The sequence below is a fragment of the Cucurbita pepo genome, chromosome LG02 (genome assembly GCF_002806865.2).
Source record: "Cucurbita pepo subsp. pepo cultivar mu-cu-16 chromosome LG02, ASM280686v2, whole genome shotgun sequence".
Taxonomy (NCBI): Eukaryota; Viridiplantae; Streptophyta; class Magnoliopsida; order Cucurbitales; family Cucurbitaceae; genus Cucurbita; species Cucurbita pepo.
This window is the reverse complement of record NC_036639.1, coordinates 3,039,983-3,060,334: the sequence shown is the minus strand read 5'-3', so window position 1 is coordinate 3,060,334 and position 20,352 is coordinate 3,039,983. Positions and strand designations below refer to the sequence as shown.

Here is a 20,352-nt window from a genome sequence, read left to right as displayed (position 1 = left end):
GTAACCACCCCAAATAATAATGTCATTTCAACTTTAAAGACATACGTGTCAATAATCATACGTGGCATGGATTATTTTTCTCCTTAAACAAAGACATAATTATTGTTATATAACTTAATTTTTTTTCTGACTTTTCAAATATCAACTAAATTATAATAATCAAGAATGTATAAATCAAACCAAGTGTGACACGTTAATAAGCATGAAAAATGTAAATTGATTTAATTAATTAATATCGTCCACTTGATGTTATATAATTTTTAAAATTCAACATATTATAACTATTAATTTTAGAAGGAAATGTCAACATTCACTATTACGACTCTATATTCATTTTTCGTCTCCAAAATTTATTAATATTAATTTTTTACGATAAAAGTTACCGTCTTAATCTTAAATTAAAAAAAGTTAGTATGATTTTTTATTTAGGATAAATTTTTATTTGAGATGGTAAAAAATGAAAATTATCATGCAATATAACTATAAATATTTGATAATATCTATAAAAAAAAAAGGTTTTTAGTTATTTGTTAATGCTATCAATAATTAATTTTTACATGATCAAACTTTAAGTTGAGTATTATTAAAATTAGTCCATTTATATATTTTTTTCATATTATTATTTTTTTAATTAAAATTAGTGAGTAAATTAGCAAAAATTAATAATCTAAATCAAATATTTTAAATTTCATTGGAGAAAATTGAAATATTTAAGTCGAAATTGAAACATTCAAAGAAAAATGGAAAACACATTATTTAATCTGAAATGTTTTATAAATCCAATTAAAAATATTATTTTATTTTATTTTTTAAATGTAGAGATTATAAAAACGGTGGCGGGTGACCAAAGCAGGGCGAACTGCTCGGGCCGTTATAAACAAAAATGCCAAGTAGCAGTTGATTAGTCGGCGTTGTATGAATCAGCAGACCCAGGTGATCGACAATAATCGGAGTAAGAGCGAGAGTTCAGACTTCGATTGACCGACCAGACCGATACGATACTGAAGTTCAACAGTTTTGGAACTTCACGATTTCTCGCTTTTCGAGTGATCGTTTTGGGGTATTCGTTGCGATGGTGAATCCCATGGTCGAACGCGCCACTAGCAATAAGCTGATAGGCCCAGACTGGGCCGTGAACTTGGAGATTTGTGATATGATCGAGAGAGATCCTGGGTAGGCCTCGATTTACTTACTCGATTGCACTTCCCCTCTCCTCTGTTTTTAGTTTTTCTTGGTTGTTCGTTTTGTATCCTTTTCACGCATGTTAATGGTTTTGAAGGATTCAGTGTTTGGCTATAGAATTTAATTGCAGGCTGCTTTAGAGGTTTGTTTGCTGTGGTGGTAACTTGGGTATTGGTAGAAACGAAAACTGTTTTCGCCCCCCTAATTTTCGTTTGATCTTTCGTTTGTTTTATTGCTGCTCATAAGACCCTTGGCTGAATTCATGATAAATAAGTAATCGATGATCAAGCTTGCTTATGCAGGGGGCTGACCGAGAGCGTATACTCTGTTTTGAATTTTGACTTTATAATTAAGTAGGTGAAGGGGGAAGGGAACGGCGACGATGCATCAATTTGTTTCACTTTCGATTTGAATTGGATGGTGCTCTTACGAGTTTGTGAAGTTTTCTTGAATATGCTGCGAAGTGGAAGCTTCTCTTGATGGAAGAAGCTCCCACATCGGTGGGTACTATGTGTAACCGTCTTCGAAGTCCACCGCCAGTATATATATATTGTCCTTTCGAACTTCCCCTCAAGGTTTTTAAAACGCGTATCCTAGTGAGAAGTTTCCACATCCTTGTAAAAAATGTTTCGTTCTATTCCTTAACCGACGTAGGATCTCACAATCCACCCCCTTCGGGGCCCAGTATCCTCAATGGCATTCGTCCCTCTCCACTCGTTGAAGGGAGATGGATTGTGAGATTCCACACGGGTTGGGGAGGAGAACGAATCATTCTTTATAAGGGTGTGGAAACCTCTCCCTAACCTACGCGTTTTAAAAATCTTGAGAGGGAACTCGAAAGGAAAAGCCCAAAGAGAACAATATCTGCTAGCGGTGGGCTTAGGTTGTTACACTTGAAGAGCCTTTCTTCCGTTCAGTTAACTTATTAGAAGCAACAGCTTGAAATAACTCAAGCCTTTTCATGTCATCCAATTAATTCATTGACATTTTTGAAAATATTTTCTCGATGATTATTTTGGTTGCATCGTTCAACATTTGTATTGAATCAGAAGGCTTCTGGAGCACTAAGATTTGAGAAAAGATTGTATGTTTGGTGCCTTGACTGATGTGGTCTATATTCTTTTTGACTTTTGTAATGAGACACATTCAATCATCTCTTGGAACATGCTTATTGATGCTTTGTGGTTAGAGAATTTGTGTATGAAGCAGTATTCTTTTTTTTTTTTCGTTTATATGAACAACTTCGTCTGATGATGATCTACCAGGAAAGCAAAAGATGTTTTTAAAGGAATAAAGAAGCGCCTTGGAAGTAAGAACCCCAAAGTTCAGCTTCTTGTCCTAGTAGTAAGTTGCGAGCATCCCTATCATAAGCTGACATGATGTTGGCACTATTTAACTTGCTCACAGGCTGTCTTGTGTATCTATGTCGTAGCTCTTGGAGACCATCATCAAGAATTGTGGGGACATTGGTCATGCGTATGTGGCCGAGAAGGGAATTCCTCGTGAGATGGTAAAGATTGTAAAGAAGAAGGTAAGATGGGATTCTTCTTACTTGTTGCTCTTTAAGGGGAAAAAAAGCGTTCAGCTTGGATTTATGGTACCTATGATGCTTGGTGTAGCCTGACTTTCGTGTCAAAGAGAAGATATTGCTCCTGATAGATAGCTGGCAAGAGGCCACAGGAGGACCAACCGGACGATATGCACAATATTATGCTGCTTATCAAGAACTATTGGTATGATCAATGATAATGTTTCCATGATATTATGCTGCATCTTGTTAACTGCTTGTCCTTGGAGATGCAAATTTCATTGTTAAACCATGGATTCTGATTGAAAAATTGGTTCCTTTCAGCGTGCTGGGGCAGTTTTCCCCCAGAGATCAGAGATGTCATCGCCTGTACTCACACGTCCGCAAAGACAAGCGGGATCGTATGGTCAGAATCTGCACAATCCTGATTATCAGCCAGATGCTCCAGGATCCTCTGCACATGTTAAATCTTCAACTTTAAGGTACACTTTTGATATCTTTTATGTTTGAATGGACTCCACTACAGACTATTGAATGTTCTTGTTCACTTCCCTCCCTCCTGTTTAGCTACATTGTGATAGTTACTTACACAAGCTCCCCCTTGAACTCTCAGCTTTAAACTATAATTCCCTCACTTCCTCTTATAAATTCTCCCTCCCCCTACTTTCATTTTTTCTTACATAAGTATGAGTACAACAGCTTGAATGTGTATTGAAAAAATAGTGTGTAAGGAAGGGCTGGTAATTCCCTTCTACACGTAGCGTTTTATTGCTCAAGTGGCACTGCTTTCTATGAGTTTGAACGGAGGATTGATGATCTGCTATTCTTCATTTATTTGACATCTGAGTGGATATTTCTCTGTACCAATTAACATGTAGGAGAAACTTGTAATTCCACCATTATCCCTGTGTTTGATGTGATAGTTTATGTGAGATCCCACGTCGGTTGGAGAGGGGAATGAAGCATTCTTTATAAGGGTGTGGAAACCTCTCCCTAGTAGATGCGTTTTAAAAACCTTGAGGGGAAGTCTGAAAGGGAAAACTCAAAAAGAATAATATCTGCTAGCGGTAGGCTTGGGCTGTTACAGTTTCCTTCATTCTTTTGACATATTCTCGTGATTTTGTGAGACTTGAAATTTCTTGTTCAGCTTGACCGAGATCCAACTTGCAAGGGGAGTGGTGGATGTGCTTGCTGAGATTCTAAATACATTAGAACCAGGAAACAAGGAGGTAAGTTATTGATTAGAGAAAAGGTTAGATTAATGTGGTAATGAAATGATTCCCTTATTTTTCAAATGCATTTGAATTCCTTCTTACTACCGATTTGATATGCGTTACACTTCATGTTGCAGGGCATTAAGCAGGATGTCGTCGTTGACTTGGTAGAACAATGCCTTAATTACAAGCACAGGGTCACTCACCTTGTGAATTCAACGTCGTAAGACTTTCTATTTTTAATTTGTTTCAATATTTGTTGTCAACATATGCATATAGTGGAACCAGGAGGTTGGTGTGGTTAGATACTGTATTGGATATGTGCTTGTTATGAAAATGTTCTGTCTTAGATGGTGAAAGTTGAGAGAAGTTAATATCAATGAAGCCATAGGTGAAAGAAAAATATGAAAATTTCCTTCGTTTTTGGCGATATAGATCCTTCCTTGAAAAATTATGTGTTCCCTTTCAATGTGTATAGACCATATAATATTACCAGTACATTCTAATTTCAGGGATGAATCATTGCTCTGCCAAGGATTGTCACTTAATGACGATTTACGACGTGTACTTTCCAAGCATGAAGCCATTACTTCAGAAACTTCTGTTCAGAAAGAGAAACCCAAGCCTCAATTGGTTGAAGCACGTCGTGATGCTCGTTTGCCTCTTCGTAACACCGGTGATAACAACAACCCACAACCTGAGAGGTATTCTTTGATTTCTTCGCAATGCTCTTTGATCGTATTTATGTCTTGTTTTTGCTGAAGATTGCTGAAATTTCTGAATTATTAAGCTTGCTGGCTAGAGACTACTGTGCTAATCTTAGAATATTGGAATATGTTGAAAGCTTCAGGGTGCTTATATCTGGCATTTGTTGACTTGTGAGTACCAATGAATGTATTGCAGCTCGATCTCGAATACTACTGTCTCAGGCACACAAACGGTAAATGAGTCGGTCCGTGCACCTCCTGCTACTGATGGTCCGGCTTCTCCAGCTAAGTTTGATCCCAAATTGGACCTACTGAGTGGTGATGACTACCTTTCTCCAGGGGCAAACACTTCACTGGCTCTTGTTCCTTTGACCAAACAGCAGCCAACTACTTTATCTGAGCAGACCGCTCTCGTCCTCTTTGACCAAAGCGATGCTTCGGTCTCAAACTTACATCAGCACCAGAATTTTCAGTCCCCGCAGGGTGGACTGTACCACCTCAATGGAACTGTCCAAACCCCCGGATCGTCTCACTGGAAGCAGTCACTATACACAAATGCTTCTGGTCCTGGTCCTGGTCCCTCCATGAATAGACAGCAACAACCCCTGCCACTTACTCCATATAATGGTTCGTATATGCACTTGCTAGACATATATCATGCTTTGGAGTGATTGCAATCATTTAAGCAAAAATCTATGAAATTTTTAAACATGTCTACGTGTATTGCATTATATTATTGGGTAGACATTATAACATACTAGGCACCATATAGTGTTGAGGATTGTTGGGAGAGAGTCCCACGTTAGCTAATTTAGGGAATGATCATGAGTTTATAAGTAATGAATACATCTTTATTAGCCTGAGTCATTTTGGGGAAGCCTAAAGTACAGTCACGAAAACTTATGTTAAAAAAGTAGACAATATCATACTATTATGGAGGTCCGTGATTCCTAGCATATAATGTATACTTTTGAATCAGGTTAAAACAAATATCATACCATAATTAAAATGTATGAAAATCTAACGAACAAATCTCACTGTTTGGGTGGGTTGGTCAGGTTCTCTAAACAACCAGTCATTTCCGCCGCCACCATGGGAGGCTCAGCCTGGGGATGATAATGGTTCGATGGCTGGTGAGCATCCCTATTCAATGAAGGTAACTCAAGTTGTTTTCACGCATGTGCAGAATGGTCTGTATCCACAGGGACCTCGACCAATGGGAAACGACCAATTTGTAGGTGTGTACGTCCAGCCAATTGTAGGCAGCCAGATTTCAGCACATAATGGCCAGCTCGACTTGGCCCCTCACACCTTCCATGGAGGGCCTTATGGAACCATGCTACCACAGCAGACAGGGCAGATGACAGCTCTGTATCCTTTGCAAATGTTTGGCAACCAATTTCATGGCTATGGCCTCATCCAGCCACAGCCACAGCCACAGGGGACACAGTATCTGACGCAGCGGGTGTATGGGCTATCCATTAAAGATGATAATGGCATGAGAAATTCGTCCTACCAGGTTTCTACTTCCTCTAATGTGCCTCCCATTAAGCATTCTAAGCCTGAGGATAATCTGTTTGGTGATCTTGTTGACATGTCAAAGTTTAAGCCCAGGAAACCCAGCCTTGCGGCTGCTGGTAGCAGGTGAAAAACGAATCCACTTCCTCCGTATATTTTGGACCACTGGGCTTTCTTTGATTTATGTTTGGGCTGTATAAGTACGTTATGTTATAGGCAATAAATGTCATATGGTCATATCCATATCGAGATGTGTGGATCCATGGGCCTATGTATATATAGATTTGTTCATGGATTAACGAAAATATGCAAAAGTTTTATTTAATTCTGTGAGTCTCTTCGTTTGTGAGTTTTCCTTTTCGCGTATGGCACCGTCACTCCCCTCGACAGCCGCACTAATTTGAAACTTAATTTGAAAGCTATATTCCGACTTGATGACCCGGATGCCTTGGGATGCCCCTGATGCAGCGCTAATTTAATTTGAAAGCCATATTCCGACCGATGACCCGGATGCGGATGCCTTCGGGATGCCCCCTAATGCAGCACTAATTTGAAACTTAATTTGAAAGCCATATTCCGACACGATGAGAGGTGCTTTGCTTTTCCTTGCTTTTTCTTGGAACTTAATTTGAAAGCCATATTCCGACACGATGACAGGTGCTTTGCTTTTCCTTGCTTTTTCCCGAATGCCCCTAATAATCAACGAGAATGACATGTGCTTTTTCTTGTGGATCCTATTTCAATGGAAATTTCTTGCTTTAGACGGTGTTTTTTTTCTGCAACATCACGGCGTGACACAAGTGTGAAAAGGGAGCGTGAAAAGGGTTTCATTTTTTCATGAAATACAAAGCTCTACTTGTATGGCAGGAATGTTCAAAGGCGCCTTACAACCTCACTAATATAATGATCAAACCTCTGTTCCAGAATAAAAATCATTAAACCACTTTTAGAATCATATTTTCTATTACAACTCAAACTGTCTCATTCGAGAATTTTGACCATTCAACTAGAGCATGAAAAGTATGGAACTTGTTTACTACCAAAGTAAAAATAACTTTCCATTAGAACTGATGGGAATATAATCTTCACCAATGCATCTCAGATATCCACAGGGCTCAATGACGAGAACAGCCCCTACTCTTAGATACTCTGCCCTAAAAACCTGTCAAACCAATCGCTAGCTTCTTTCACCATCTCTGGTGTCATTGCGTGGCCAATCCCAGGTTGTGCGATGAACTGTACAACATAAATATTATAAAGCCATAGATAAAATAAAAAAAACCACCCTGTTAGGAAGTCCTATGAAAAATAAAAGACTTCTCCTTTAAAAGTATACATACCTTAAAATTTTCTGGACAACCAAAGTTCTGATAAACTGTCTGCGTTCTTGATACAGTTGCATCCAAACCGGCAATTGGACATCGAGGGTCATCTGCACCTATTATTTTCCATATTCAAATGCACATTAACTTTATTTGAACAGGCTACAGAGATCTAATTCAATTCTAAAATTAAAGAGACCCCGAGATGGGGGGAAAATATGCAATCTTGAACTTGCAGGTGACCCCGTGTTAATTTCTCTAAAAGTAAGAGACCTGCATATTTTACAGCTGAGTTCATTATCTTTAAGGAGACAACCACCTTCAGTTCACTGACATGATGTCAGGGCTCCTAGATGCTTACAAATTACTGCCTTTTGGTAACTTTTTGGTTTTATAAAGTTAAACTTGTTTTCTCACCATTTCTTTTTTATAATATTTAAGTTTTTAAAAGTTTTTTTTTTTAAGACGTTCGTTCAAAATAGATAACAAAGAAAGAAACTTAGAAGTGAAACTTATGTTAAAAGAAGCTTAGTTTTCAAAAACTAAACGATTATCAAATAAGACTTCAAGGATTTTTTTGGTTCAAACTGCATAGTCAAATCTTCTAATTTCTCTAAATTTGACATTGGTTTGTGATTATAATCATTCATATAGTATAGGCAGGATATGAACATTACCATTTAACAACAACAAAGGACGTGATGCAACAGCTGGAACTGAATAAATCGAGTCAAATTTGGAATCTAAACCAGGAGCAATCCTATTCCAGACCTGAACAAAATAGCAAGAAATAATTATGGAATTCCAACTTCAAATGTGCATAATCTAACAAAAAGCTGGTTATTGGAAGATATGGTAAGTAAACATTCTAACAACATCATTTAGTAATAAGCAGCATAGAGAAATAGGCTTGGATTGACCATTATTCATAAATTGTTCAAAACGAAGCACACTATAGATCGGAAGTTATTTAACCGGGAACTTGAGACAACAAACCTTGGTCACCACTTCTTTGTTGATCTCATTCATGCCTAATTCAATTCTTGCTTCTGCAGACAAGATGCAAAGACTGGTCATGAAAGTTATTCATATTTTAAAATTATCAATTACCATTCACCTTACCCTCGAAAACAGGTTTTATACTCTCAACTCGTGCCTGCCACTTATCGTTATCTATGGCCCATCGAAAACACTGCAGTCATATCACAAAATATCAGCTGTTCTCCCTATCCTCCTTTCCAAACTGGAATGTACTAACGCAAGATCCAGAGTGTTATCATTTGGGTTAACTACCTGCACACCAATTATGGGGGCAACCACGGCATAGCGAGTGTCGGCAGCAGCAGCAAACCATGCATGCATTCCTGCAATGAAAATGAGAAGAAGTCTTATACAACAAAAGAAAGGAATGTCCTTGGTTGTTACTTTACTTTTGACTGACCTCCAAGAGATTCGCCAGTAATTCCTATTCTACATGGGTCAATGTCCTCCCTTTTCGTCAGGTAATCGGCCAATTTGATCAAGTCCCATACCTGCAAGTAGTATTATCTATTAGCTCTTTGTAAACCCAAGTCCCTCAATTAGTTTTTATCCTAATCCGTGGTTAACTTGCAGCAAATTTTCATTCATAGTCTCTAACAATTCAGCTACCAAATGAAATGAGAAGCTACCGTGTCAAATATAAACGGCATGGTATCACCTCTTTTCCATGAAGATACAAGAGCCTGAACCAGATTGAGACATCAGATTAGGATTTAACTTTGCAAAAGAGAAAAGCACTTTGCTGTAGGGACTAGATAAGAGCTAAAATGCCACATTAAAATATCAGGAGTGATTGACAATCTCAAAAGCAGAGGTATAGTATTCTCAATCAAGAGAAAATGAATCTCTTCAAAAACTAAATAACTGGTCTATCAATTCTAGGCAGCCAGATTTAATAAAATTACATACCAATCCTGGGCAACATTAAGACCTCGTGTCACAGTTTCACCAATGGGTGATAAGCTATTTAGGTAGCGTACATACTTTTGAGTTCTAGAAAACTCGTAGATAAAACGCAGACGAGCTGGGTATATAGAAGCATATAATGACATACATCGCGGTAGGTGGTTTTGTTCTTGGCCCTTTCACCATGGTAACGAGAATCAATGGCAATGGCTACGTATCCCCTCGATGCATAAGCCTGAAAGAAGCAAGAATATGTTGTATTATCTAGTTTTAACACCTTGGCCCTAACAACAAAAGGCAGGAGCAAAAGAAGCCACTACCTCAAGCAATGGTCTCAACCACTCTTTGCACTTGTTCGTACTGTGCAGAAAAACAATTGCAGGTTTCTTTTGCTGTTTGCTATCCTTCATGCTTATAATCAATATAGGCAACTGCCCTTGCTCCCCTTCCTATAAGTGATTAGTGGATAACTTCATTGTTCTTTTTTTCTCAAAAAAATAATTAAAGAAAATGAGAACACATTATATAGGGACTAAAACATCAAGAAATTGTTCTTTCCTAATAGATATATTACTGAAATTTGGCATTGTTGAAAAGTCCGTGTCCCATGTATAAGTTAACGCGAAAAGTATAAGAACATAGCTTGCCTCTGTAGCCAGATGAAGATTTTCCTCATGAAGCAAGTCCTTCAAATTGCTAATATCTTCCTTTGGACAAGATTCCATTGCCTTTAAACAAGTAAAGTAGATCAACATAGGGTTGGCGACTACCTAAATAAAAATGAAAAAGCGAACAAACAATACTACTTCGACCTTACTCAAGGCTGGTGGGTTGGCCTCCTGAATCAGAGGATCCTGGATAGGCTTTGAAAGCTTCACATTCGGCGGAACTGAGAAATTAAATTAGCAGACATCATGAATTCAAAATCAAGCTTTTAAAAACTACTTTTTTCTGTTCCCAAGATTGATTTGGTTTTTTTGAAGAGTAATTAAAGCAACAAAACTATAAGTAGTGTGTTCATTGACTTAACATTAAAAGACAGAAAACAGAAAACGATATAAGTACCTATCAGCTCAGAATCTATTCCTACTTTTGAGTCAAAACTACTTCTAGCTCGAAATGAACTTTACTATTGATCTCCGAATGAAAACTTGCTAATTCTCACGAAAAGGCGAAACATCGTTGAAAAGAGGTAAAACTTAAGAAAAATGGCTTCAGCAAAGCAAATAGACGACGACCATTCAAATCAAGCAAGAATTTCTAAAACAAAACACTCAACACTCAAAACTGAAGCCACCCAGATCAGTCATCAAAATTTTCAAGGTAACTAAAACAGAGAACAGAGAAAATTCAATTTCGCACCTTCTCCAGATCGTCGATGACGCAGAACTCGAAGGAATTCGGCCCGAAACTTGTCGGCGTCATCAAGAACTTCTTCCATTTGATTATTTTCGATTTCGACAGCTTCTCCTGGCAGCGTCGCGGTACGAGAAATTTAATAGGCATCGGAAAGTCGTCGGTTCCATGGCTTAGGCACGTGAGTGAAGGACAGAGTGGCACGTGGCATTATTACAATAATTATAGCTGGGCATTGCAGTGGACGCGACCCAATCCGGTCCACGCCCTCATCGTCGTCCCGTGAGTCCAAATATCCGACGCAGATTTGCCGCAACATCGGCGAATGGTTCCCATTTCTTATGGATATAATATGGTTGCACACAAATTCACGGTCAACAGGCACTCGCCCAACGCCGCCGATGACCGTCTTGGCTGGATATAAATATAATATCGAATACTTTATCATGCCGGCTTCCATCAGCTGCTTCTGGGCATCTTATTTTAAATCTAAACTTTACTTAATTGAAATATAAGCTTGGAAAGAGGAATCTTGACTTGGGTATCTCTTGTTACACATAGAACAAGGGAATTTGATTAAAGTGGCCGACATACAAGGAAAAAGAAAACATTTTTATTAAATTAAACAAATAAATTAAGTTTTTTAAGGAATTGCATACTTGGCTTCCATCTCGCATTGTCGAGGAACTATAGTGCAAGTACCCTTTAAGGAGTAAAATATTTTGGTATCGTCTTGTTGCCAACATAGACCTTTGGGTTGTTGCATATGCAGGGGAGAAAGAACAGATGGCTCTGCACAGGAACTCCTTGAGGCAGTGGGCATGAAAAGCACCGTTTGGTCTGGTTATGGTATAGGTCCTACACAATTTTTAATTACTCAAACTCAACTGGGGCTTTCAGAATGATCCTCAAAGAATACACAGTTTTGGGTGTTTGAATTAGGTCTTTGATCACGATGCTATAATCGGTGGTGTTCTAAATAAGGCACAAATGGGGTAGTCCTTCTTGGCCACATTAAAAGCATTACTTCACAGATGTTTTACAGTACGAAAATTTTACTCAAAGGGCAGTACAGATTCTGAGTTCTGATATCATGAACTTTTGAGGGATGATATTATTATTACTGAAAAGAAGAAGAAGAAGAGGACAAACCATCCTTGGGCCAGTCATTAGAGAACGTGTCCAAAACACTATGAGCCTTTAAAAGTTGTATTCTCTTCGTTTCTCTCTTTCATTTATTAGTTTATTTATTTATTTATTTTTGGGAAGGGGAGGGGTTGTGAAGTCAATGCACAGGAGGGACAAGAGGTTTAACCTCAAGAATCCAATATGGAAAGCAAAGGTTCAATGGCTTAAACTGTTTCTAAATTTGTAACTAAATTCTTAGCATGAGATATGTTAGAGAGTATAGTGAAATATTTTGTTTATAAGAGTATGGAAATCTCTTCAAAGTTAGCGCGTTTTAAAACTAGGAGACTTACGACAATACGTAACCGTCAAAGTTAATAATGTATGTTACTGGTGAGTTTAGGCTTGGGCTGTTACACCGAAAAATCTAATTCTTAAACCAAAGTTGGCCAATAATCATGGAGAAAGCCGCAAACAAAAAAGGCCAAAATTTTAACACCACCTTGACCATTTAGTAGCTTTTATTTTTTTTCCCATGGATTTTAGAGCCAAATAATAGGAACTAGGGAGAAGAGAAACATACCTACTGCTTTGGCGCTTTCATTCGACCTAATTTACTTTGCTCTTGTTGTACACCATATATAATGTTCTAAATATGGGAACCCGTCCCAGCTGTGATGACAAACATAAATTGATTATTACTCCAAATATAAACACAATATTAAATTCTACTGCCTAAAAGAAAATCCATGTAGCATCAAGTTACAAAAAAATAATTAAGTTTTCATACCAACAAAGCTTAAAAGATAATAATTGTTGGACCAACAAGAAGATCGTGTTAAATGATCTTTAATAAATATATATATATATATATTTATAGAAGTCATGAACTTTCAATTTTGTTTTTGTTTAATAAATTCTTGACAAATATATATATATATATATACACACACTGGAGTTATAGTCCGAGGCCCTACCCGATCCTCTTTGAGCTTGTCTTCGACACTTGTCTCACTTTGTTCTCTCCAACTTTGCGTATGCCTCAACTTATCTTCAATGCACACACTTAGTGTGTTGGATGAGGCATTGTTCCACTCGGTCGCATAACGACACTTCTCAATCTTGGCTCTTATGTGGTATGTGCGCCACATGAGGGTTGCCCCTTATCTGTCTTGACGTGTGGGGTCACAACCTACTATATATATATATATATATATATATATATATATATATATNTTTAAAAAAAAAAAGTTTGACAAATTATTTATTAAAAGCTAGAGTGGAAGTTCATAGAAACACTTTCTACCCACAAATTTGAATACTAAACTCGAAACGAAAATGAAAATATACTGATTGGCACGATAAACTGCAAAAACGATAATAAAGAGAAGCAAATTATTAGAGGAAAAACCCATCCCGCATGCAACGGCAGCATCAAGAATCTTATGCCAGGGTGGGAAATTGATGAAAGGACCGCAACTTTACGACTGTTCTAGAGATTGCGCTACAACCGACAACCGATCAAAGCAATTGAAGCCTCAATCATTGTGTGGCCGAAAATGCCAATGTGGTTCTTGTGCCTCCAAATCGGATCACAAATGATTATACGACGGATGTGATATGTTGTTTGAGAATTCCGTTCTAGAGTGCATCTGGAAACAAGATCGTGACTACCTACCGCTCTCTTAAAACTACCCTAATTCGTCGTTATGCAATTTACTTGTAAGTTTGGGGAAAAAATTGGAAATCGCTCCAGTTTGCTACACTGATTAACATCAGAATGCCAAAAATCAAAGAATCATTGTCCAAACAATCAATCTTAACATCAGAAATCCAGCACTAAAAGAAAAATCAAAGATCGAAAACGTTAAAAAGTACCTGTGGTGAAGATAAGCCATCAGAATCGCCCTGAGAGCTAATCGTAACAAAACAATGGAAATCTGTACGAACACGAAGAAACTTGTGAAGATAGAGTAGAGCTTGTACCTCCGGAATCAAAAACTTGTAAGGCGCTGAACGAAGTCGGCGGAGATTGCGAAGCGCACTTCCTCTGTCGGTGCATTTGAAATTGAATTCCGCGTACTGCAATTCAGATCAGTGCGGACTGAACAAAACTCCACCCATCTCTCTCTCTCTCTCTCTCTCTCTCTCTCTCTCTCTCTCTATGAGAATGATCGGACGGGTGAAATTAAAACTCGCGTGAATCGGAGATCAGCGGCTACAAACCGTCTGATGCAAATGGGTTTTAGGTTAACTTCATCGAACGGTGATATGAGCTCCACTTTGGCGCCAATGGGATCGGACGGACAACAATCGGCGGTTTGGCGCCAACGAGACAGACATTACGTGGGAATATCTGGTTCCTTTTTAATTAATTAGTTGAGTAATTACTGTAAATAACATTAAATATGTGATTTAATTTTTATAGCATAGTCATTATGTCGGTAACACTGCAGATTAAGGACATCATATAAATATTATTTCAAGAATTTTTTCTTCTTCTAAGGAAACATTACCATATAGAAAATAATTAATTTAACTTTATATAATTATTATGTTCAAATATATTACTTAACCCAACAAACATACTCATTTAATATTTAGTATTTTGTTATTTATTTTTTGGAAAATAGTTTCTTTCATTACTCAATATATATTCTCGATTATTTTTCCGATAATATTTAGTATATATAAATATAAATTTAAAATAAGTATCCTAAAAAACCTAAGTTTTTAATTTACAATTTTGGTATTAAATGATAAAGTTATTTAACATTTTCCTGCATCCACTACGACATAACCACAGTATTTATTTACTTTTCGCTTCTAACAGTAAAAACTATCGAACAACATGATTGAGACACTGAAAAGTAAGTGGTACTCGGTTGGTATAGATAGTAACTTTCAATTATTTTAAATTTTTCTTAATTATGTTATTTTCTTGACTTTTATTATAAGAAAAATATCTACCTTAATTATTTTTCCATATTCTTGTAATTTATTTTGTTATAAATAAGATAACTTTCACATTATTTAAGTGTGGTGGATTAATCGAACATTCTTAGTCTTAATTTGGATGTGCTCGTAGTTCATTCATGTATTTCTCTTTTATTGGAACGTCACGTTATATTATTATTATTTTTATTTGGAGGGTAAGAGTGGTGGGTCAATATGTTGTGGTTTGAGGTGGGTTTGGCATTTAATTATGAAGAGATTTTAAACAGGATCTCCAACTGATTCAGTGGCCCATGCAAATATATAGCGGAATCAATACACACAGCCAATTCATGGCAACACGACATTTCACCTTTTTAGGTTTTCTTCCCACTTTTTTATTGTCCCCTATACATAAATAAATAATTAAATATATATATATATATATATATATATATATATATCCCAATAATTAATTTCAATTTTAACAACCAGTTTCCATCACTTTCACCATGTTTTATCAAAATAGTAACTTTCACAAAATATTTAATTACTTTCTTTTTCAAACCCCAAACAATTAAAATGTTTTTTTTCTTTGGATTAAATCATAAAAATTGGTCAATAAATGGGAATTTTGTACTAGATTTGTTTATAATTCATAATTATTACAAGTAAATTAAATTATTAATAATAATTAACCACGACTAGGAGAAAAAATTTAAATTTATAATATTCAATTATAATTTAATAAAATAATTTGTAAAAATAAAAGGAAAATATTGTATGAAGAAAAAAAAAAAAAAAAAAAAAAAAAANTTGGAAGGAGGGAGTAGTCCTAGTCCTAGTCGAGGTCGAAAGGCAGGTAGCGTGTAATGTACGCACCAATTAAAATGCGTTTAAGTGGAGAGGCATCTTTTGCCTTTCATGACACGACAGGCACATCAAGTAAGCGAGCGTGTAAGTTACGCGTGGTAAAAATGGTGTTTTATGTTTTTTAACTTAATATTATTATTATTTTTAAATGAAAAACTGGCTAGGGCTTCCCTTTCGGTTTATTCACGCCCAAATGCTGATATGCCCTATGATCCAATCTACATGATACCGCCACGTGTCGGTTTATAATTGCCTCCACGAGCTCCCTCCCTCTCTCTGTATAAATAGGTTGTGGATGTTATGTCCATGTGGAATGTGGATGGCATGGGCATGGATGATTTTAATACGCACATCCAAACTTTCTAGGATTCAAAAAGATTATTAAATAAAAAAAAAAAAAAAAGGAAAAAAAAATACCCACTCCACTATCTATAGATCTCTCTCTCTTTCTCTTTCTCTTTCTATTTACCTCTCTCTCTCTCTCTCCAAGGATCGAAACCTCCGTTTCTCTCTCTAGGGTTTTTCGAAACTTCGCACTCAAATTCTGCTCCATCAGCTTCGAATCTCATCTCACAGCTTGGCTACTCGTCTTCGTCTCTAAATGCTCTCTCTATCAGTGCTGTTGCCTCGACTGGCCGTGAAGAATCGCTGTCCAGTTCATTCCGCGTTGTTCCAATTATCAGTTGGCTGAACTTAGGTGCGTTTTCGACTCTATTTAATTTCATGTATCATCTTCTTCTATGGAAAATCATTCGATTTCTTTCCTTTTTATGCCTTCAGGTTTTTTTTTTCAGCTTGTTTTGAGCTGTTTTTTTCGATTTTTTTACCTCATTTTCCCTAATTAGCTTGTGATATTCGGTTCTGGTTTTCTTTATCTTCTTTTCGTTTTCTTTTCTGGCTGATTTTTCGAAAGTGAATTCGCTATGTTTCCGGCATTTTATGTGTTGCTTTCGGTTATTTGATGTGTCACTACGTCAACTGTTTGTCTGTCTCGAATTTCTGAGCTGAATAAAAACCCTAAATATTTATCAGCGGACCAATTCGCTCCTTCCTCCACTGTGCTTAGAATTTTCAGATGATAATTATTTTAGATGGCTTTGTCAAATCCATTTTGTTTATGTCGTCTACTGTACCTCCGCTATTTTCAGGTAGTTGATCTTCGTAAACCCTAGACAATGCTTTTCGTACTGTTGTACTGAACAATACTTTTCTTTGAATTATATATCGATAAAGCTGGTTAATTATGTAGTTTTTGTTTTTAATTGGTGAAATTATGTCTCGTAGACATCCTTGCTTGTTATTTATAATAAATTAGGGTTTAATGTTGATTATCCTCAAGTAATATGTAGTAATAAGTTGTTTGTGATCATTATTTTATGTGTCTTCGGGTTAATGTTTGCCCGAGGAGTCGTTTCTCTGGAATTATTCATACTTCTTCATTGATTGAAACTGTTATTTTATGTGAGAAATAAGTACACATGATGATCGATTGAAGGTATCGTTGGTATAAACATTGGATGTTTCGAAATGAACTTGTTTGGGAGAAGCTCTAGATCTTATTTCTTTTGATACATTTCAATTTGATGCTTATCATTGTATTATACTTTCACCATTTGATGATCTAATTGGCTCGCTGTTTGGTATATGATGACGAATTGGCTGTTGTACAGCTATCAACCGTAGCTAACCTGAAGTGTTCTAATGGACGAGGAGCATCATCAGAAGAATGATTCTAGTATCGTTTTGAGGACTACAGTCCCATTCATTGAGATTGACTCTTTATTTATAGACCTTTCCAGTTGTATTGATAAACCTGGTGCTGGAAATTGTGATCATTTCTCCATACGGTATGACTTTACATTATATCAAGTTTAAACATGTTGTTATCTTCCTTTTTTAATTAAGTTGTATTGGTTTGATTGAAAACTGAGACTGTGTTAACTAGAGATTGGTTCATGCACGTCTCGTTGAAATATTCATGCTCATGTCTCCTACTGCACTTATACACACAAATGAATCATTTCCACATCTTGGTTTTCATGCAATTGTTATTGTCCATACACAAATCAAAATGTTTCTACTTTCTTTCAACTGTTGTTCAATTTGGAAATTTCAATGATAATGCTATGCATAGCAACTAAATGGAACTTCTCTTTACTTTTTGGTGTGCCACACATCACATACTTGCCCTTTTAAATTGCTATCTAAACGACTAATGTGGAAGATGAAATCAGCATTTGAGCTCACCTAGTTTAGAATGTTCTTCCAACATGAATATCAAACAGACTAAATATCTCAGAGCTAAGAGTTTAGGTTAAGAAAAGACCTCGATGAAGTGAAGGTTCAATTTCCTGTAAATCCAGTCTTTTGTCGTACTATGTCAAATTAATTTCCTCAAAATATGTTCTCAACATCCATTGTCACTTTTCCTCATCAATTGTCTTTTGTACAGTGGATATGCATCTCAAATGCGTGAGAAAGATTGGAAAAAAGGCTGGCCATTTGATTTAGATGGTGACTATGAGTCTGAAGAGACACTATCCTTGCTTCCACCTTTTCATATTCCGCAATTCAGGTGGTGGCGATGTCAAAATTGCAGGAAGGAGACTCCTGCAGGTGGTGCTAAAAAGGATAAGGATTTAATAGTTGACCGTTACAACTGCAACCCCCCCTCCCAAATGTCTCACTTTAGCATTTTTTGTTGTTATCAGGTTTTGAGCAATCTTCGAGTCTCAGTATGCTTGATGCAAGAAAGGAAGTGGCTAATACATCTATGAACAATAATCCTCCACCTTTCAGTGCAGAGAGAGAAAAGAAAGCTGAAGGCATTTTTTGTCCCAAGTTTTCCATTTTAATATCCTACTACTTCAGCCTTTTGATCTCTTTATTTGTTTTTCCAGGAGATGGGGTTGACTCTAGATGGATCTTGAATTCAGAAATTCCCATAGCAACTAGTGTCGTGCCAGAAGTAGAGTCGAGTCTTATATCAAAACAAAATAAAAGTGATCCAGGTAATTTACTGCTGTCATGATGCCGCCATTGAAGTAACCTGCTTGGAGACCATTGCTGAAAGTACCTCTGTTCTTTTATATAGCTCGCATATTTTCTTGCTTCTATAATTTCATATCTTGTTTGTAAAGCAGTAATTCTTAATTCGGAGCATAGAGATTCTGCTGAGAACTGCAAGCTAACCTGTGGAAATGAAGTTGCTGATGTTGAGCTTGGTCTTCAACATCTCAAAGTGCTTGATGAAAATCCGGAAGTCTTTGATGATGAAAAACAAATTTCTGCTCATAATGATCAAACTGAGATAACTATTTCATCATCAGGAGTTGAGGTGATTGATCGGTCATGTAATGGCAAGAGTGATCCTGCAGAACTTGATGTGAGTAACGCTACAGCATCTGAACATACTGAAATTTCAGGAGAAAATGATACACAAGGTCATCATACAGATAAGACAGGCAGTTTGCATCGCCGAAAGGCTCGTAAGGTGCGCTTGCTGACTGAGTTGCTGTATGAAAATGCAAATGTAAAGACTAATCACATTGGTACGGATGAGTCCCCATCCCATGGGACTTCAGAAAAATCTGAAGGGTTAAAAGAGCTTTCTGCTACCCAATGTCCAGTGGCTGCCAGAAAGAATATCAGGTGTTTAGGTCAGAATTTGAAAAGTAAGCTGCCTCTGGATGAAGTTTGTCTTGCTGCAGAGATTTGTTCATACAACGTGGATACCAAGATTCAGGCATTGAAGAGAAATGTGGAAACAACAGATTCGTTTCATTCTAATGAATCTGAAAATGCATTAATTGGAACTGCATTACAAACTAAGAAGAGTCTCTTGAACAAGTGTAGGAATGACACAAAATCTATTCATGGTAAGAAAAAGAATAAAAAGATCCAACTTGATGCATGCTCTTCTTTTAATCTTCCTCCAGGAAGTGGTGACAATATGCCTGAGATTTCTTTCAAACGCAACGAATTTTCTGGCAGTGCAGTGGATCCCTTTCTTTTATTTGGTTCAAGAATTGAGCCAATTTCTAGTTTGTCTAAGAGGAAAAGCAAGATGCCTATAATTGATGACAGGCAGGGTTTTACTTGGAGCAATGGTATGCGAAGAAGAGATTTAACCTTAAAAGAAGTGGAAGTCAGGAACAATGAGCCTGTGGTTGTTTCTCGTCCATTAGTATCGGATGAATCTAGTAGAGGCTTGCATCTTTCCCTCACTAACTATTCAGGCACTGCAAGAAATGACAAAAAGTTTATTTTCGAGGCTCAGGATGGCTCACGTTCCTTGTTGTCTTGGCAAGGAAGTATATCCACAGAAAACGTTGTTAGGAACAAAGATGCTAAATCCAAGAAGCATAAAGGCTCAAATGTTCCTTTTAATTATTCAGATACTTTTTCTGAGCAAGGAGGGCATTTTGGAGTCGATAGTAAGAAAACCTCGGGTAGAATGCAGTTCCCAAATGGGAAGCAAAGCTCAAATTCTCAAGTTGATGACGATAGCTGGTCTCAGTTGCGGGCAATGGTATTAATTCTTCCATACTGTGTTGTTATTGTAGCCTATTGAAGAAACAGTTTTACGATGCATTCACAAAAGTACTCACGATATCTGAGGATTTCCACCTCCCTCCCCCCCC

The 20,352-nt window shown here is 37.0% G+C and overlaps 3 protein-coding genes across 5 annotated transcripts in view; 2 read left to right on the top strand and 1 right to left on the bottom strand.

The window, feature by feature from the left end:
- Nucleotides 1-872: 872 nt before the first annotated feature.
- LOC111787774 (TOM1-like protein 9) lies at nucleotides 873-6,436 on the top strand. The gene is made up of 10 exons (XM_023667823.1): nucleotides 873-1,173; nucleotides 2,448-2,526; nucleotides 2,615-2,713; nucleotides 2,802-2,915; nucleotides 3,035-3,192; nucleotides 3,858-3,939; nucleotides 4,062-4,147; nucleotides 4,437-4,628; nucleotides 4,828-5,258; nucleotides 5,690-6,436. The coding sequence occupies exons 1-10, from the start codon at nucleotides 1,073-1,075 to the stop codon at nucleotides 6,277-6,279; spliced, it is 1,932 nt and encodes a 643-aa protein (XP_023523591.1). The 5' UTR covers nucleotides 873-1,072; the 3' UTR covers nucleotides 6,280-6,436.
- Nucleotides 6,437-6,958: 522 nt separating this feature from the next.
- Nucleotides 6,959-20,352, bottom strand: part of LOC111788064 (putative esterase YitV) — a 20,105-nt gene continuing 6,711 nt past the window's right edge. Inside the window, exons 2-15 of one of the 2 annotated variants that reach the window (XM_023668211.1) lie at nucleotides 14,023-14,032; nucleotides 10,781-10,888; nucleotides 10,231-10,307; nucleotides 10,066-10,146; nucleotides 9,739-9,867; nucleotides 9,567-9,653; nucleotides 9,142-9,195; nucleotides 8,913-9,003; nucleotides 8,765-8,835; nucleotides 8,594-8,663; nucleotides 8,468-8,520; nucleotides 8,149-8,242; nucleotides 7,490-7,587; nucleotides 6,959-7,385 (exon numbers count right to left, since the gene is read on the bottom strand). In XM_023668211.1, coding sequence (XP_023523979.1) covers nucleotides 7,290-7,385; nucleotides 7,490-7,587; nucleotides 8,149-8,242; nucleotides 8,468-8,520; nucleotides 8,594-8,663; nucleotides 8,765-8,835; nucleotides 8,913-9,003; nucleotides 9,142-9,195; nucleotides 9,567-9,653; nucleotides 9,739-9,867; nucleotides 10,066-10,146; nucleotides 10,231-10,307; nucleotides 10,781-10,888; nucleotides 14,023-14,026 — 1,113 coding nt within the window. In that variant the 5' untranslated portion in view covers nucleotides 14,027-14,032 and the 3' untranslated portion in view covers nucleotides 6,959-7,289. Of the gene's footprint in view, nucleotides 7,386-7,489; nucleotides 7,588-8,148; nucleotides 8,243-8,467; nucleotides 8,521-8,593; nucleotides 8,664-8,764; nucleotides 8,836-8,912; nucleotides 9,004-9,141; nucleotides 9,196-9,566; nucleotides 9,654-9,738; nucleotides 9,868-10,065; nucleotides 10,147-10,230; nucleotides 10,314-10,780; nucleotides 10,889-14,022; nucleotides 14,033-20,352 lie in introns of those variants that run through there. The other variant, XM_023668212.1, reaches the window with a different exon arrangement.
- LOC111788063 (protein EMBRYONIC FLOWER 1-like) overlaps nucleotides 16,184-20,352 on the top strand; it is a 7,642-nt gene continuing 3,473 nt past the window's right edge. For both annotated transcript variants that reach the window (XM_023668210.1, XM_023668209.1), the window contains exons 1-6: nucleotides 16,184-16,406; nucleotides 17,380-17,556; nucleotides 18,162-18,325; nucleotides 18,421-18,534; nucleotides 18,610-18,720; nucleotides 18,853-20,240. In XM_023668210.1, the coding sequence (XP_023523978.1) occupies nucleotides 17,411-17,556; nucleotides 18,162-18,325; nucleotides 18,421-18,534; nucleotides 18,610-18,720; nucleotides 18,853-20,240 (1,923 nt within the window). In that variant the 5' untranslated portion in view covers nucleotides 16,184-16,406; nucleotides 17,380-17,410. The remainder of the gene's footprint in view (nucleotides 16,407-17,379; nucleotides 17,557-18,161; nucleotides 18,326-18,420; nucleotides 18,535-18,609; nucleotides 18,721-18,852; nucleotides 20,241-20,352) is intronic.

What these genes read in the sequence shown, in the direction of transcription:
- LOC111787774 (XM_023667823.1), top strand. Translation starts at nt 1,073, where the DNA reads ATGGTGAATCCCATGGTCGAACGCGCCACTAGCAATAAGCTGATAGGC. An exon ending in GTTAAATCTTCAACTTTAAG is followed by an intron (nt 3,193 to 3,857) that starts GTACACTTTTGA and finishes TTTCTTGTTCAG; the next exon opens with CTTGACCGAGATCCAACTTG. An exon ending in TAGAACCAGGAAACAAGGAG is followed by an intron (nt 3,940 to 4,061) that starts GTAAGTTATTGA and finishes TTCATGTTGCAG; the next exon opens with GGCATTAAGCAGGATGTCGT.